This window comes from Copidosoma floridanum, unplaced genomic scaffold, assembly GCF_036245765.1.
Source record: "Copidosoma floridanum isolate Cflo_tuat_1 unplaced genomic scaffold, Cflo_Japanese_pri ptg000013l, whole genome shotgun sequence".
Lineage (NCBI taxonomy): Eukaryota > Metazoa > Arthropoda > Insecta > Hymenoptera > Encyrtidae > Copidosoma > Copidosoma floridanum.
Genome location: NW_028321890.1, coordinates 17,316,320 through 17,333,102, shown reverse-complemented (window position 1 = coordinate 17,333,102; position 16,783 = coordinate 17,316,320). Strand labels below are relative to the sequence as shown.

The 16,783-nt window shown below is 35.1% G+C and overlaps 1 protein-coding gene across 1 annotated transcript in view; it reads right to left on the bottom strand.

The window, feature by feature from the left end:
• The window catches only part of Msp300 (Muscle-specific protein 300 kDa), an 87,192-nt gene extending 71,966 nt beyond the window's left edge, over nt 1–15,226 (bottom strand). The window contains exons 1-18 of the mRNA XM_089591067.1: nt 12,567–15,226; nt 11,933–12,493; nt 11,382–11,855; nt 10,169–10,667; nt 8,737–10,083; nt 8,335–8,623; nt 7,737–8,256; nt 7,197–7,645; nt 6,864–7,059; nt 6,506–6,580; nt 5,939–6,091; nt 5,215–5,870; nt 4,288–5,113; nt 3,776–4,191; nt 2,658–3,590; nt 1,411–2,139; nt 961–1,324; nt 90–698 (exon numbers count right to left, since the gene is read on the bottom strand). Coding sequence (XP_089447193.1) covers nt 90–698; nt 961–1,324; nt 1,411–2,139; nt 2,658–3,590; nt 3,776–4,191; nt 4,288–5,113; nt 5,215–5,870; nt 5,939–6,091; nt 6,506–6,580; nt 6,864–7,059; nt 7,197–7,645; nt 7,737–8,256; nt 8,335–8,623; nt 8,737–10,083; nt 10,169–10,667; nt 11,382–11,855; nt 11,933–12,493; nt 12,567–14,990 — 11,520 coding nt within the window. The 5' untranslated portion in view covers nt 14,991–15,226. The remainder of the gene's footprint in view (nt 1–89; nt 699–960; nt 1,325–1,410; nt 2,140–2,657; nt 3,591–3,775; nt 4,192–4,287; nt 5,114–5,214; nt 5,871–5,938; nt 6,092–6,505; nt 6,581–6,863; nt 7,060–7,196; nt 7,646–7,736; nt 8,257–8,334; nt 8,624–8,736; nt 10,084–10,168; nt 10,668–11,381; nt 11,856–11,932; nt 12,494–12,566) is intronic.
• Nucleotides 15,227–16,783: the final 1,557 nt, after the last annotated feature.

Here is a 16,783-nt window from a genome sequence, read left to right as displayed (position 1 = left end):
CAAAGATTTAATGTTCACTTAAAATCTACACTTTTCAAAGTGTAAAAGTAATTTGAAAAAAAAAGGAAAATGAAAAAGTGTCAACTTACTTGAATTTTTTGAGCAACGAGTTTTTTTAGTTCTTCGTACTTGATAATTGTTTCGCTGTAAGGACCTTTAGAAACACTTGCATCTTCGACTAAACGAATTTTAAACTTCTCGACTAACTCACTGTGGCCTTGCAAATCTCTTTGAACAGTTTTGTATTTTTCCAAAAGTACGCGTTTTTCGCTTAAATCATTTCGGTAAACCTCTTCGAAATGTATATTGCTCTCTACTTCTTCAAGCCAGTCGGCGATCAATCTGTAAACTTTATTGAAGTCTTCCAAGACGCTCGCTCGAGCAGTTAGTTTTTGTTTGGTCTCTTCAACATCTGCCAATAACTTGTCAAAATCTGCTTTTAGATTTACCGTATCTTCTTTTATTTTGGCCGCACCATTTTGTTCGGTGTTCATGATAACTTTTTCTTTCAATTCAAGAACGTAACGTAATTTGTTCTGGCCTTGTTCCAAATTTTGACGAATTACCTTGCAAGTATAAAGTTTGGTATTAACTTCAGAAAGTGTATTTGGCACTTCTTTGCATTCGTTTAGCTTTTCACGAGTTTTATCAAGCCAGTCTTGACATTCTTGGTACAGCGCATTATGTTGTTGATGTTCCTGTTGCATCAAATTTAATCATACTTTTAGTTTTTCGTAATTGTAAAGTATCAATGAAATAATAACTATAATTTCTACAGGAGGTAAGAGTGCGATAAGTTTGATTTCTGATCGTAAAGTATAGCTATATATGTACATCGAATAATACATAGTTATACTTGACAGCATTGAAGGTAAGCTGTGATCGCACTCTCATCTAATATCGAACATTTTTTTGATAATTTCTAAATTGTAATAAATTCTGTGGTCAAATATTTCTCACCTGATAATGCAATTCCAATCTTCGCATTATTTCCTTGGCAAGGGAAAGAAGCGCATTGTATTTCGTGGTCAATTGAGTTACTGCATTCGAAATGCGCGTGTCGGCGCAAGTTTCCAAAAGCATTTGAGCTTTCATATTCAGTCTATCAAGTCCCTCTTGCCAATCAAATAATGTCTGAAGATGACCTTGGAATCGTTCTAGGACGTTTTTCTTTTCTTCCAAGTTATCTTGTAATTTATTGAAACTTTGAACAAGTTTTTCAGTCTGGGTCAACCATTCAGCAGCTTCGGAATATTGATCTTCGTATTCCGTCCATTTGACAATTCCCACTTCGAGAAGATTCTTCGTGTGGTTGAGTGAATCCCTTTAAAGAATATCAAGACGTATAATATTAACATTTCGGTTTAAAACTTGTAAAAAGTTAACACGACTGACTTATTTTCAACTTACACGTAAATGTCAAATTCTTCTTGCAGGAGAGCAACCTCTTCTTCGATGATTTCCTTATCTTCGTCATCAGCTATCTGACAAGCCAAGTTTCCTTGTTCAAGAGCTTTTTCCAATTTCTTTTGTCCCTCGGGGATATCGCTGTGAAGAACTTTCAGTTGCGCGATTTTGCTTGCCAAAGATTCTTTGTCCCCTGTCGGTTCAGAGCATTTTCCAAGCCTTTCTTTGGCTACTCGGATCCATTGAGCGAATTCGTTTCCTCTATCTATGAAAGCTTGATGCTGCTCAACGGTTTGTTTTTGTTTCGCATAAAGTTCCTGTGCTTGTTTGCTCAATGTTTCATACTTGATGGAAATCTCAGTTGCAGGAGTTGCTTGTTGGAGATCTTCAGCTTTAGTTGTTACAGATTGAATCATTGGCTCGAATGCAACGATGTCTTGAACGATGCTGTTAGTTTGTCGTAAATTTGCCTTGCGTTCGCCGATAGCTAAGGAATTAAGTCCAGCGAGGCCTTTTTTCGCCTTTGAAACTTTTTGCTCACAAACTTGTTGGAGTTTTGCTTCTCTATCGTTAATCCATTGTTGCAGTTGCGAGTAGGATGAACTGTAATCTGCCCATTGAAGCAAACTTGTTTCCAAATGAACTTTGGTTGTGGACATTTTTTTTACTAGTCGTTCCCAGTCATTTTGGATTTCCTTTAACTGGGCAGCAATTTCTTCGCGACCATCAGATCTGGAAAGTAAATTTTTTATTCTACAAATTATATTGAATGTAACCAGAAAAACGACGTTAACTAAGACACGCAGAAAGTTGTTTATCCTCCATAAACTTATTTCAATTTATTTACTTTGAGACCATATTTTTTACAGTATTTTGTTTCGTCAGCTACCTAATATTTTTACGAGATATTGAAATGCAATTTTATATTAAATGAGTACGAAAATGATTTTTAATTTAAAATGACTACGTGTGTAAAGTTGTGCTTGTAGCATGTGCACATTCATGTTTGTAAATAAGAAGACATGTACTCTGATTATTTTTCGTTACTACTGAGCAATTTTTTTAGTTTTTTTTTTTTTTTACATATTAAAACAACTGTTCTCACGTGACTACATTTTTCTTATAACAAAAGTATTAGGTTCTTTTATTGAGCAGTTACACTTCAAAGTTGAATACGTTTAAAAGTAAAAAATGTTTAACTTTAACAGTGAATTATCGCAACGAGAGTGATTTAAAATGTAGATCTTTACCTCGTATTCCGCATGACTTTCTCTCCACAGTTGACAGTCAGATGCACTAGATTTTGTCCTTCCTCACGTTTTCTCAAAAGTTCCTGAATTTTATCCAATCTGTCTTGAAGTTCTTCACGAGTACTGGTCGAAGCTGCCTCTGAACCTTGTCTTATGATCTGCTTAGCATTATCTATCCAATCTTTTGTTTTGCCCAAATTCTCTTCGTACTCTTTGTGTTGCGCATGATTTATTTTAACCTTTTGTAGCACGTCTTTGGCTAAATTAACTTGTACTTGATACCGCGAGTTCAAATGACGCAGTTGGTTATTCACATACGAATCAAGAGGTGTTGATAATAACGCTGAAGCCGACTTGTTGAATTTATCCATCTGCTCTTGTCCTTTTTCCAGATCTCCAAGTATCTCTTTCACTTCTGAGACTTGTTTCTCTTTTTCCAGAACACTCGGCAGTAGGGAATTTTTTTGTGCTTTTACAAGAATATCAAACTGCTGCAGCCAGTCACTCAATCTTTCATATTCGTCTTTGTAATCACGCCACTGACTGACTGTCGCTTCAAGCTGATCCTTTTGATTCTGTATATCTTGGAAAAGACTTTCGAAACTTTCGGTTAAGGCACGTATCTCGTTACGAATAACTTCTTGACCTTGTGGACTCGTGCTAGCACAAACAACTTGACCAGTGTGTTGTAGTTGCTCAACCATGAGCTCACCTTGAGCTTTCTTGTTCAAGAGACTCTCGAGAGGTGCGACTGCGTTCTCGATGGCAATTTTGTCACTGAGAGAACGTTGCTTCATAGATGGTAATTTTTCGCTAGCTCGACCCAACCAATTAATCAAGTCATCGTGAGCCTCTTTATAGTGACGGTGATCCTTAAACTGATCTTCTCGCTCCAACAACAATGACCGGATTCGTTGAAACAATGTGTCAAATCTACAAAATCGTTTTTGGATTTATGAAATTAAGCAATATTTGAGAGTTTACGTTCATAGTTTGCAAATGATAAGTACATATTTTAATCCAAGTTTTTATTGGTAAAAACCGTTAGTCGTAGTTCTTAAGAACAGATGATTCTTTTGCATGAAAGTCTTATATTATAAAGTATTGATTTTGCTTACTTGTTCAAAGTTTCCAGTGCTTGAGAAGCAGCAGAACCGTGTTTACCACTTGCTATCATTTCTCCAACTTTAGCCTTTAATGCATCGACTTCAATGTTTTCGCATCTTACTTTTTCTTCTAATGTCTTGATTCTTTCGAGCTGAGAACGTTTTTCACTGATCGTAGTTTGGAATTGTGATAACTCGTCAACAGACGCTTGCATGTATTCTACAGTTTTATTGATGAGTTGAATTTGTTCGAGTAAACCAGCCCACTTGTTGATCGAATCATCCAAATTGGTTTTGGTTTCCAACATCTTGGAAGCAAGTGAACTCCATTGTTCTTGAAGTTTTGCCACAGCATCGTTGATTGCCTGATGACCGGCCGTCGCTGTATTAGCCAACACTCCTTGAGCAAGTTCTACGATTCCTTGAATCTGTGTAGTAATGAGTTAGAATTATTTATTCAATTATAAGTTTGGTTTATGTTATAATTCAGTTGACTAGTTATTTATTTATACAGGTATCTTTACCTTAGCAAATCCGTTCTCCTTGTATAATAGAAGGTCTTGTATGATTTCCATTTTTTTCTCAAGATCCGCCTGGGACGATGTACTAACATCCGAACAATACGCCAATTTGTTACGTATTTCGTCAAGCCAGCGAGTACATTCCGTTAGTTGATTGTCGAATTCTTGGTGGCTAGTAACGTATTGCTGCCAGCGATTATTTAAATCTTTAACTTTGGTGGATATTTGCTGATACTTGACACTTAGTTCAGAAATCTGCGAGCCACGGGAGGTAGTTTGTTTGTACAACTGATGAGCACGCTCAGTCACAGCATCGATCTCCAATTCCTTAGCTCTAATTTCACCTTGAAGACTTCGCAGTTTTTCCAGTTGATCCTTTTTCTCCTCTAATGTGGATTTTAAATCAACTGCGTGTAATTTTGTATCAGTATCTCGAATCCAAGCTAGACAGTGTTCCTTCGAAGATTCGTATTCATTCCAGTGCTGCAACTTAGTTTCAAGTGTGTCTATGGTAGACTTTACCGTTGAGACTAAACTCTCCCATTCCTGTTGAGATGAATCAATTTGGGATCGAATATTGACTTGTCCTGATTCCAATGTACCAGGTATGACTTTTTCTCCTAGACGACGAATTTGTTGGATCCTTGGCTCATCATCGGGAAGACTACGTAGAAGATTTTGCAGTCGATCAAGGTTAGTGTGCAAGGACACTCGCTCAAGATCGTTATCACCCCACATGTTCACAGCATTTAAAGTTGCATCTATCCATTCGTGCGTATCGAGTACTGCTTTACTGTACTGTTGATGGTCACTGACGATACCCTCATATCTGAAAAATAAAAGAATTTAAGATTTGAATGAACAATAAATAAAATTCCAGTAAATATCAAAAGAGTACAAGTGCTACAATGATGAAGAAAAAAGTGTCACCTTTCAACGAATTTCGAAGCACGTTGAAGAACAGTTGCGTGTCTGTTGGTTAAATCAGCTAATATTTTTTCCACCTTCTCTGGACGTTCTGGAAGACTGTCGGCTTTATCTCTTAAATCAAAAAGATCCTGTTGATGGGTCTGAGCATCGTGCAAGAAGGTTCGATAAATTTGCAGCTGAGCTCGTTTCTCATCAAGCGTAGTCTTCAATTCGATTTCTGATTTGAGGTGAGCTTCAGCATTTTTCAGCCAAGTTTCAAAAGCCTCGCTACATTCGTCGAAACCTGACCAGCTCGAGATTTTCGTTTGTATTTCCCGTTCGGTGAACGTCACGCCATCGTACAAGGTTTCTAGCGCTTGTTGGAGATCTGATAACTGCTGGCGAATGATCTCTCGGCCTTCGCTACCAGTATTGGCGTAAAGACGCTCTCCTGACTCAACAGTACTGTTAACTGAAAGAGTCAAGGCAGGTTGTCGGGATAGTAGATCGCGAATCGTTTCTATATGCGACTGAAGTTCCTGACGAGTACCGAAAATATTGTCGCGGATCATTTGATACAACTGTTGGGCAGCTGCTAAACGCTCTGAACACTGTTTGTACTTATCAAAGTAAGCTATGTGATCTGCCAATGCTTGGTCACATTTTTTCACTAGTTCCTGAGTTTAAAAAATATTTTTAAGATCAATCGATTTCAACAAATAAAGATACGTTCAATGATGTTTACCTTGGCTGTGGCTTGTATAGATTGGAATCGAGAAGTTACTTGCTGAACACTAACGGTAAATCTTGATTCCCCACTTATTTGAATCAAGTCAGAAGAATCATCATTCATCTTGTCGAATTCCGCTTCATTTTGACGGAGATTAACAAGCAACGCCTAAAAAATTATGATACGATGACAAAAATTATATGTTTCGATTATAGTATCCCCAAGTGTTGAGAGCGATGATTGTCCAAATGCTTTTAATGAAAGACAATATTAGACCAATGAGAATTTTTATAAAGCAGAGAGTTTGATTATTTGAAATTAATTCACTTCTGTTTTGAAAATATGGAAGTATATTAAATTATGATGAAAATTAATTTCAACCGAATTTTTTATCGAAAATAGAATGGTGAAAGAAGTCCCAAGACCAACAGTTTATTTATCTCCTTAAGCATCCAAAAGCTTGCAGTGTTATGAAAAGTAGAGAAAGCTGAAATTCGTTTTAAATGATAAAAGTGATGAAAATTCTGAAAAGTGTTGTAATTGGAGCCGAAAAGCTTGGAAATCCGCAATTAATTGTCTTACTTGCTCCAGGTGGTCACTAAGAGCCACCCATTCCGCTAAGTCTGCGCTCCCGGATTCCATAACTTTTTGAAGGTCCTAAGGGATGAATTTTGAAAAAAAAAACAAAAAACATAATTTTGTCCGATCTTAGTATATCTGTAGAGTTATTATTCGATCGTAGTCTTTATGTAAACACTTAAATGATACAAAAAATTTTATACATCATTTTTTTTTTTCGTGTAATGTTAAAACAAGGTTTAAGAAAAAAAAAAATTTTACTATTCGCAACATTTAGATATGGTATCGAGACAACAATTAAATGAACAAATATTTTATTCGATAGAATTCATGTTAAAACAAACTAATTATAGCATTTTACCTGATATTTTTCCAGTTGCTCTTGTTTTTCTTCTACTGTATTTTTAAGAGAATAATTTTTCAGGGAAGCTTCTGCATCTGCCAACCATATGAGTAATCTTTCTAGCGAATTTTCATAATCACTCCATTGCTGAATTCTTTCTTCAATAGATCGAACTGCTTCATTTACCGCAGTAGCAAACTTTTTGTTCTCAAACCTAGTCAGTTAAAAAATATTATTATTGTAACATACTGTACCGTTAATGTGATTTTTTAATTTTGTATTTGCTATTATAAAAATTATGTATCAATAATAATTATAACTGATTTCTGAATACTTAAAAAAATGAATTACCTAAGGTTGTTAAGATCTCTTTCCATGGTTTCTCTCGATCTGGGAGAAACTACTCCTGTAATTTTATTCAATTGTTTCTCCAAAGAATTAAATCTTACGTCACCTTCACCTAAACTATCTTGAATCTTAACAAGTTTCTCCAACCGAGCTTGTAAAGCAGATTTATTTCCAGTATAGTCGTTGTATCCAGCCAGTTGATCCCACTGTTCTTTTTGATATTCCTTAAATGCCTTTTGCTGATCGTGAAATTGTTGAAATACTTCTGATAAGGATTCCAGATTAGTCAAACCTTTCAGAGAAATTTCCACCAACTTTTCGTAACGTTGGTTGACTGATTTGACTTTATCTTGAATATCCGATGGTGCTTGGGATACTTGAATTAATGCGTTTGCTTTTTCAGAAACAGCTTCAATAGTTCGTTTATGGGCTACGATTTCTTGGTGCAATGTCTGCTTACAAGAGAAAAAGTATTTGAATTGAAGTGTATAAAACAATGTGCGATGAAATATGGGAATCAAATTACGAAGTAAGATTACTTACCTTGCACTTGAGTAATTTCGACCGAATCTCTTGAAGTGAAGATGGAACACTCGATGCTTCTTGTTTGACCGTACGTTCCATATTATCGAGCCACGCAAGAATTTGCTGTAAAGTTTCTTGGTAACTTGACCATTGCATGGACTGAAGACCTTGTTTCTTCTGCTGCTCGATAATGCCTTCCGCGAGACTATCCCATCTTTCTCTTATACGCCTAATTTGTTGTCTGATAACTTCACGACCTTGTGACGATGTGTCTGGTAATATTCTTTCACCAGCAACATTAAGAACTCCTAAACGATGTTCTGCCTGCTCTCGTTCACTCAGAAGCAGTTGTAGCCGAGAGTTTTTGGCTTCCAAACTACCTCTTCCTTCTTCAGTCTTTAAGGCGTTGAGGTGTTGTTCTAGTGGAGTTAACCAAGCATCAGCACTAGATAGTTTTTCTTCGTATGATTTGTGCTGGTCAACGATCTCTTCGCAACGATTAATAACATCTCTACTCAGATTTAAAAGTGATGTGTATCTATGATTAGGAGAGATACGATTACAATACGAATTCGTTGGATTGTCTTATGAAAAGTTTAAACTTTAAATGTTTTACCTGTTACTTATTTGAGATATTAGTGGTTTTATTCGTTCAACGCCACTGGAATTCAAAAGTCCATGAGATTTATCAATAAACTGGTCAATCTCGTTTTCTTTTTTTATTATAGCGTCACGTTTCTCTTTAAGTGTAACGAGACGCTGCTGCTTATCTTTTAGCGTTGGCTGCAATTGTTGGTCCCTAAATGCAGACTCCATAGAACGGAACCACTTCATAAAAGATTCTAACGGCTCTTCGAACTCTTCCCATTTTTTAAGTATCGCATTTTGTTTATCCTCGAGCGTGTCTGTGAGGTAATTAATTAATAATGATATTTATAACAATTGTAATAATAGTAACAATGATAATAATATTAAAAAAAGGTTTAAAAGAAATTGATTTATTTTAAATCAAACGTACCAATATCTTTCAAGTGTTGGATCAAACTAGATTCAAGATTAATGATTTCAGTTTGAATTATTTCTTGACCTTTTGGCGCAGTGCTCTTTACAACTTGACCAGCAAAATCTTTTAGTTTTCTAATTAATTCAAAGCCATGGTTACGACCATCTTTAAGAACCGATATTGTTGCTAGTCGTCTGGTTACATCAGATCGTTCGCCAGTAAAATCGTTACATTCCAACAATTTTTCCTTTTCACCTTGTAGCCAGTCAAAAAATGTTTTACATTGGGCGTTAAATTTGCTATGTTTATCAGCACAATCTTCAAGATTATCCAAAAGATCTCGTGACTTGGCAACGATGTTGTGAAACAGTTGCTTTATAGACTGCAAATAAATGTTTAATGAAGTATCTTTCGTTTGATCAACCAATTGTTGTGCTTTTTCGCAAACGGCCTCAACCAAAGACTGATGGGACATTATTTCTTGATGCATGATCTTATGGTTCTGTAATTGTGCTCGTTTTTCTTCCAATGTTGATTTTAATTCTGTATGTTGATGCATTGCTCGTTCTACGTCACGTAGCCAAGTTGTTAGTTGTTCTTGAGAAAGAGAAAATTCAGCAAATTGCATCAAGCACTGATCGAGTTTCTGAGAGGTTACTTGGAGATCATCAGAGAAACTATCCCACAGAGTTCTTAGATTTCTCAGTTGTTGGCGAACACTTTCACGGCCATCTGGAGAGGTGTGAGCGTAAAGTTTTTCTCCCAGGTCGATGACTGACTCAAACTTTGGATTTTCTTTTGTTCGTGTGTCTCCAAGATCCCGAATGACTTTTTGTCTTTGTTGCAGTACCGAAAGATCACCAACGATTTCACTATGCTTTTTCAACTCAGTTTGCATTTCTTCAATCCAGTGCACAAAGTGATGATAACGTTGGTTAAATGTGCTGTGCTCTTTTACGTATTGTTCATATCGAGTAACAAACTCTCGAGCTTGATTGCGCAAAGCTTGATATTTTGTAGTTTGCTTGGATACTCTAGTGACTAGTTCAGATTCTGCCTCTATATTTTGACTCTTCTCGACAGCTGAACTAAATTCCGGAGCTTTTGCCGCAATTACATTTTCGAGCGATTTAAGCTTCTGAAGATGTGCAACTTTAGCTTCTTCCGTACTCTTCAAGCTCTGATCTTTGAGTTGAGATTCTATTTGCTTTGTCCATTCTTCAAGATCTTCTACTACTTTCTGGAATCCGGACCACTCATCAAAGAAACGGTTCAGTTTTTCCCTAAAGACAACGCACCTAGCTAAGAAATCTTGCCAAATCTTCTTTTGTTCCTCAAAAGATTTAATTAGAGCTTGATGACCTGAAAAATTATTTTATTAACATACTTAAGATAAATATTAATCAAATTACAGATTATAAATAATTTTTACAAAAATGTGGCTGACCTGGAATGGATGTTTGTTCCAAAACTATATTTAATTGCTGATTGCAATCTTCTAATATTTTGTCACCTTCTTCCTTTTGTTGTAACACATTCTCTATTAATAATACACTAGACTTTGCTGTTTCACGCTCTATTGCTAAATCATCTAGTAGAGCAGAAGTTTCGTTTACAATCAAATTTATCCAATCTTTTGATTTCTCGAATGTTTGTTGGTATGCTTCATGGTTTGCAACGTGTTTTTCAGCTACATTGATCCTATCTTCAACGTCCTCAGACAGTTTTCCGTACGACTCGAGTACAGAATTCAACATTGCGTTTGACTCATCATCGGGCATCGAACCCATTCGCTCTTGTAGCTGTTGCAGAACGGATTTGTGAGCATTAACATCTTGAGCAATAGTTTTATATGAATGAAGAGCTAGTTTTTTTTCTTGTAGCGTTGGCAGTAAATTATGTTTATTCCCTAATTTGGCTTGTGCATCAATGACCCACTGTTTAACCTGTTAAATAAAAAAATTTAGTTAACGATGGTTAAAACTCGTATGATTGAATTCGATAATACTTGAGTTCGTGATGCAGACTTTCTTACAACTTTTTTGAATAGTTCCTGATAAAAAGTATCTTTAGAATAATCTGACAGATTTTCATACCCCAGATATTCCACGCTTTTATTAATTTCTAATAAGCTTTAATATTATTTTAATGTATTTCTAAGCCTCAATAAATTATAAAAAGCTTGTTTCAATCCCCACCACAAATCCGAAATAAGTAGTTTCAACTAAACTTTTTTTTTTTTTTCTATACTGAGGCTTTTATTTTATTAATGGTCAATGCGCTCTTATCTCATAGTGATATTTTCATAGCTCTATTTAAATTTTGTTTTCATATGAAAACAGCTTAACTTTTGGCGAGTAATATAAACAATAACTCATTTTAAATAAAATCAAATTTCGTTTCAGCTCAATAACTTAAGTTGATTATTGTTTGTCAAGAATCACGAGTAATTGAATATGCAATATCTATACTTTTAAGAAATAACAGCAACTTTTTTTTTTAATTAATAAAAACAAATGCAACTGTAAGAGATATATTAAATGAAATTTTTTTAAAGGACATTTTTTATTATGATTTACAAGAAACTATTTTATTAAGCTTCATAGTCATTGAATTGCTAAGAACTCGTAAATTTCCTTGTTAATACTATTTATACATACTTGAGAATATTTGTCTTCGAAAGAAGATCTATGCATCATATCATTCTCCATTTTTTTGTAAATCATGTTAGCTTTGTCAGTCAGGTTATCCAATCTGCTGCGGAGATTTCTTAGCTCCGTTCTAATAGCCTCTCTATCATCCGGATTAAGCTTTGAATAAAGAGCTTCTCCAGCTTCTACTGTCTGATTGAAGATAGCTTGACCTTGTTCTCGATCTGCGCCAAAAGCTTTCAATTCTTTCAATCTAACTTGGTAGAAGGTAATTGGTTTTGGTCCTGAGACTTCATAAATTTTCAATTTCTCTTCAGCACCTAAAATCCAAGAATTTAATTTCTTCGCATTTTCTTCGAATTCATCCCGATTCAATTGCAATTCGTTTAGTTTCTCAAGAGTTTGTTGAATAAACTTCTCAACCGCTTGGTATCTGGCATCTAAGTGGTTAACGTATTGTTCAACTCGAGAATCAGGACTGACCTGTAATATAAAAAATTATTAGAGTAATGTTGATAGTGCAAAACATATTTTCAGTTCTGAATTGTTACATTACTAACATTAATGATTTGTTTGCTGAATGAAATTAATCTTTTAAGTTCTACATTATTTGCGGAAAATTCCTCTTTGAATTCATTCATTTCTATTTTCTTATTTTCGATCTCTCGAGGACTTAGAAGAACTGAGCTTTCAGCCCTAACTCTATTTTCTGCTCTCTTTAACCATGACACCACGCTATCTGACATAACTTCGTATCGCTGCCAAGTGACGATATTCTTTTCCAGAAGTTTTTTGATATTAACGAAACACAATTTTAGAGCTTCTAAGTCTACGTGAATCCTTTCTCTTTCGTCTCTCAATCGCTGTATAGTTTCACGGCTTTCCACTTTTTCCAATAATCTTAACGATTCATCTGTTTCTTGTTTTCTTACATCGCATTCATTAATATCGGCTTCTACATCAAGTAGTGAGGCCAACTTTACTTCCAGATTATATCTATCGCTACTCTGTTCAGGCTCACACCATGCCACTTTTTCTTTGTTTGTGGCTACCATTCGCTGAAGAGCGCTGAATTTTTCGTGATACAGTTTCATCAAAAAAGCTCGCAGCGTGGCACTTACCTGAAATATTGTTCACAGTTGTAATCATTGATGAAAAATAAAAAAACTTTGTTAAATTAAACATGTTACTTACTTTTTCTGCGTGACTAGCAACCGCATCACGTCTATACTGCAAAGATTGTAATTCTTTCGGCAAACTAGATTTAGATATTGAAGGATACTCTTGGGATAATTGGTTAAGATTTTTTTCAACCTTTAATAAAACAGAAGTGCATCTTTCCAGCTCATTTTTCAATTCTTTGCAGTGGTTGATCCTTTCCATGATCTTTGAATTTTCACCTGTTAAGTCGTCGCATTTAATTATTTCTTCGCGCACTTTTGATATTGTATCACTTGACTGTTTTAACTCTTGACGTATTATATTTTCTTTCTCTGTAAAAGTGAAGGTCATTGTTTCTAACTTATTTGCTGAATCATGAACCAGCTGGAATTGCTCGTCCAAAGTATGGTTTAATGATGATAAAGCAGGAATAGCTACTCCTCGATTGAGCTTTAAAAGTTGTTCAGTCTTTGTTGATATGCCTTGTCGAAGCAATTGATAAGCTGGTAGTTCTTCCCTGAACTTTATTAACCTAGTTTGGCCATTTTCAGCATCTCCAAGACGTTCGCAAGCTGCTATTAGGGAATCATTTGTGTCACTTAACCAACGAGTCAGATCGTATTTCGCGTCATCTATTTGTTTCCAAATAATCACTTGAGTTTCGTACAATTGAATCTTTTCAACTATATTTGAATAAGTATCTTGGTACTTTTTATGAATTGTCGAAATATTCGATTCCATTACATCAATACCAAAACTAGGCATCAAAGAAGCTTCTTTCATGATTTGCTGTGCCTTAGAATCCATTTTTTCTAAATGTGGCTTTCCTTTCTTTAGTGTTTCTAAGGCTTTTTTATGCTTTTCAACTGCTAACGTTGCTTGAGTCATATCACTGGGGGCTTCTTTGACAGAATCGCATAAAACTAAGGATTCATCGATAAAAGCTGTTAATTTTTCTTTGGCTTCCAAAAATTGCTTCCAACTTGCTTCCATTTCAGTATATTTCTTCTTTTGATCGTGTAAAAGTTCATTGACTTTTTCCCAATTGCCATCAACAGAAGAAAGAACAACTTGTACGTTTGTTAAAGATCTTTGATCTTCTTTTAACAATTCACCACCTTCTTGGTGTAAGGTCCCTTTAATTACTTGCAGCTGTTCATTCTTGTCAATCAGATTTGAGATTTTTTCAACTGCTGGTGCAAGTTTCTCACACGTGTCTACTTTATATGTTACTTCCTGTAATAAAGTTTGTATTTCAACTATTTCTTCTGTTATATTTTGCTGCAGTTTTCTGAAATTATCCCACCTAGTACTAAGACTTTCCAATCTTTCACGTTTAGCCAAAATCGTATTTTCCAGTTCTACTACTTGCATTTCCAGGTTATTAATTAAGTTAAAGGCTGTCAAAGGATTTCCTTCCTTATCGCGCATTTGAATTCCTAAGGCACTATCGATGTATGGGATTTGTTCTTTCCAGTTATTGATTTTAGTTTGAATATTCTTAAGCTCACTCGTGACTCTCTCACAATCATCAATCGTTGGCTTACGTGATTCCGTTTCGTACTTATAATGATTTAATTGGGCTATGGCTTCTTGATTCCAGTTTAAGATTTCCAACCATTTTTCTAGACCCTTCTTTTTATCCAGTAAGTCATCTTCCAAAGCTTTGTATTTTACTGCAATTGATGCATAAATATCATCAAGGTTAGCGACTTCTTCTGGTGTACCTCGACTACTCAGATATTTTACTTCATCATATATTGCTGTGAAATTTGGTTGTTTCTCTGAATGTTCTTGGAGATAAGCATAAACTGTTTGAAGATTGGAGTCAACATTGTCAACGTGCACGTCACTGATTTCCGCTATATTTTGACGTAAATTACTCATCCAATTCTCAAAATCAGTTACTTTTATTTGGAACTCATTTCTCGCTAACAAGGAATCAGAAGTTTTATTGATATAATGCCGAACTGTGTCTGCAAGTTTGCCAACTCGAGCTTTTAGCTCAAGAACACGAGTTTTTAAATTATTTCCTCCTTCTATTGTCAACCCATGGCTTATGTGATCAGATACTTGAGTAAGCGTAATTAGCTGAGCTTGTCTGTTGGAAATTTCTTTACTAAAGTCTTTCAAGCGTGCCAATTCCAGTTCTAATTTTCCTACATCTGGAGTCTGAACATTAGGTTCCGTTGTAACCGCTGTTTCAGAAGTATCTAACCATTGATTGAACTCTTTCATGTCACTTTCAAATGTATTCCACGATGCCACAAGCTTTTCAAGTCTAGTTTTTGTTTGAATGGCTACATCATGTACAGAATTCCAACGACTGTAAACGGTATCAACCTCATCAGGTGCACTTGTACGACCTCCAAGTTGTTGACTAATTTGCGTCAAATTATGAAGTTTCGGTAGATGTTCAGCACATTGCTCTTCAAAAATTCGAGCAGTTTGAAGCATCTCTGTTGCTTGTGGTAGAGTCGATGGTTTCGAGCCAATGGAAGATGCACGAATCTCAGCTTCTTCGATCCATGGTTTTAATCGTTGTATTCCAACTTCATATTCTTTCCAAGTCGTAAGATTACGCGTTGCAGTTTCACGCTGATTTACGATGCTTTCGTTTAAAGAATCAACTGCTGTTTGTAAATTTTTTATTTGAGTCCTGATATTTTGTGCCTCTGGTCGTTTGTCACTTTCTAAAACAAAAAAACAAAAAAATGTATAAGTATATAATTGAATCATTTCAAGTAAACGATAAAACACCTAAACAAACAAACTTTTACTCACCTTTTATTAGAACTTTTGATTCTTCTTCAATTTGTTTTAATATTGTTATTTTTTCATAAATTTGCGTTTGCAAAATTTCTGTTTTTGAAACTCTTTCTTCTGGAGTCGCAGCAGAAGCTTTTATATCAGCTATTGTTTGAGGAGCACTTTGAGTAGTCCAATTTTGCAGCTCTGATATTTGAGACTGGAAGTAGTTCCATTGACTTTGGAGTTTTTGTAAATTTTCTATTCTCTCTACTAATTTTTGTAAAACCTTATATGCTTCTCCTTCTACATCAGATACTTCCTTAAGCAATTCATCTTGACGCTCAGGAGTAGTTTCTTTAGCTAAGTTTGAAAATATTTCGTGTAATTTTTGTATCATGTTTGTTGCAGTCTTATGTAAAGAAGAACTAAGTTCTTGTTGATATTGTAAGCTGGCAGAAACTTGTGCTGAATTGTAATAAGCAGCTGAATCTAATTTCCTTAAATCTTCTTCAGCTTGTGCTATCAATCTGAAAATCTCATTTTTCTGATCTTCATAAGTGTTCCATAATCTTTGGGAATTTTTCAATGATTTTAGAATTTCAATATTTTGTCCGTAAGTTTCATTCCAACTAACTTCTAGTTGCTGAACTTCAGAAGAAACAAAATTTGGTGCATGTTGATCTTTCAATAAATCTTTGCCTCGTTGTAACATACTAACAATGTTAGCTCGTTGTTTTTCCAGTTGGTTTAAACAAGTTTCTTGGTGTTTTAATGCTTTGTTCAGGCTTTCAGGACTTTCTAATGAAGGCACATCCGCAGTTTGATCGCGAACTTGATGAAGCAGTGTGCAAACTTCACGTACTTCTTTTCTGTATGTGTAACTTTTTGAATAAATGTCAGTTTTCGTCATTGTTATTTCTATAGTTGGTATTAAATTTTTGTATCGGATAATAAGCAGTTCAAGTTTTCGTTGTTCTGATTCTGCTTCCTGATCGGAACGATTTGATGTCAAACTGTCCAAAGTTTGTACCAACCACTTCATTTCTTCCCGTTTATTGTCTGCTTCTTGACATACTTGCTAAAATTAATAATTATAAAATTCAGTCATTGTTTTTCATCACAATCATTAAAAACATTACGTAAAAATGCAGGGAAAAACTACACATCGATATTACGACTTCGAATAATTGCTCCAAGAAATATATTTACCGTCAAATTCTGAAGCTATCCGAGCAAGCAAATAGGAGGCAATTTATTATTTAAGAATTTTAAAATAGTTATCTTGAATCAAACGTTATCATTTCTCACCTGGAAGACTGATTTATCCTGCTCAAACTCTTCAAGAGAACTAACTTCATGCAACATTGTTCTGAGAGTATCATCTACGTGATCCATCCATCTGGACATTTCGTCGAACCTAAAGTTCAAAAATTCTAATGAACACTGCAACTAATCATAAAGAATTGTAATAAATTTTAATTGATTTACTTTTGTTTATA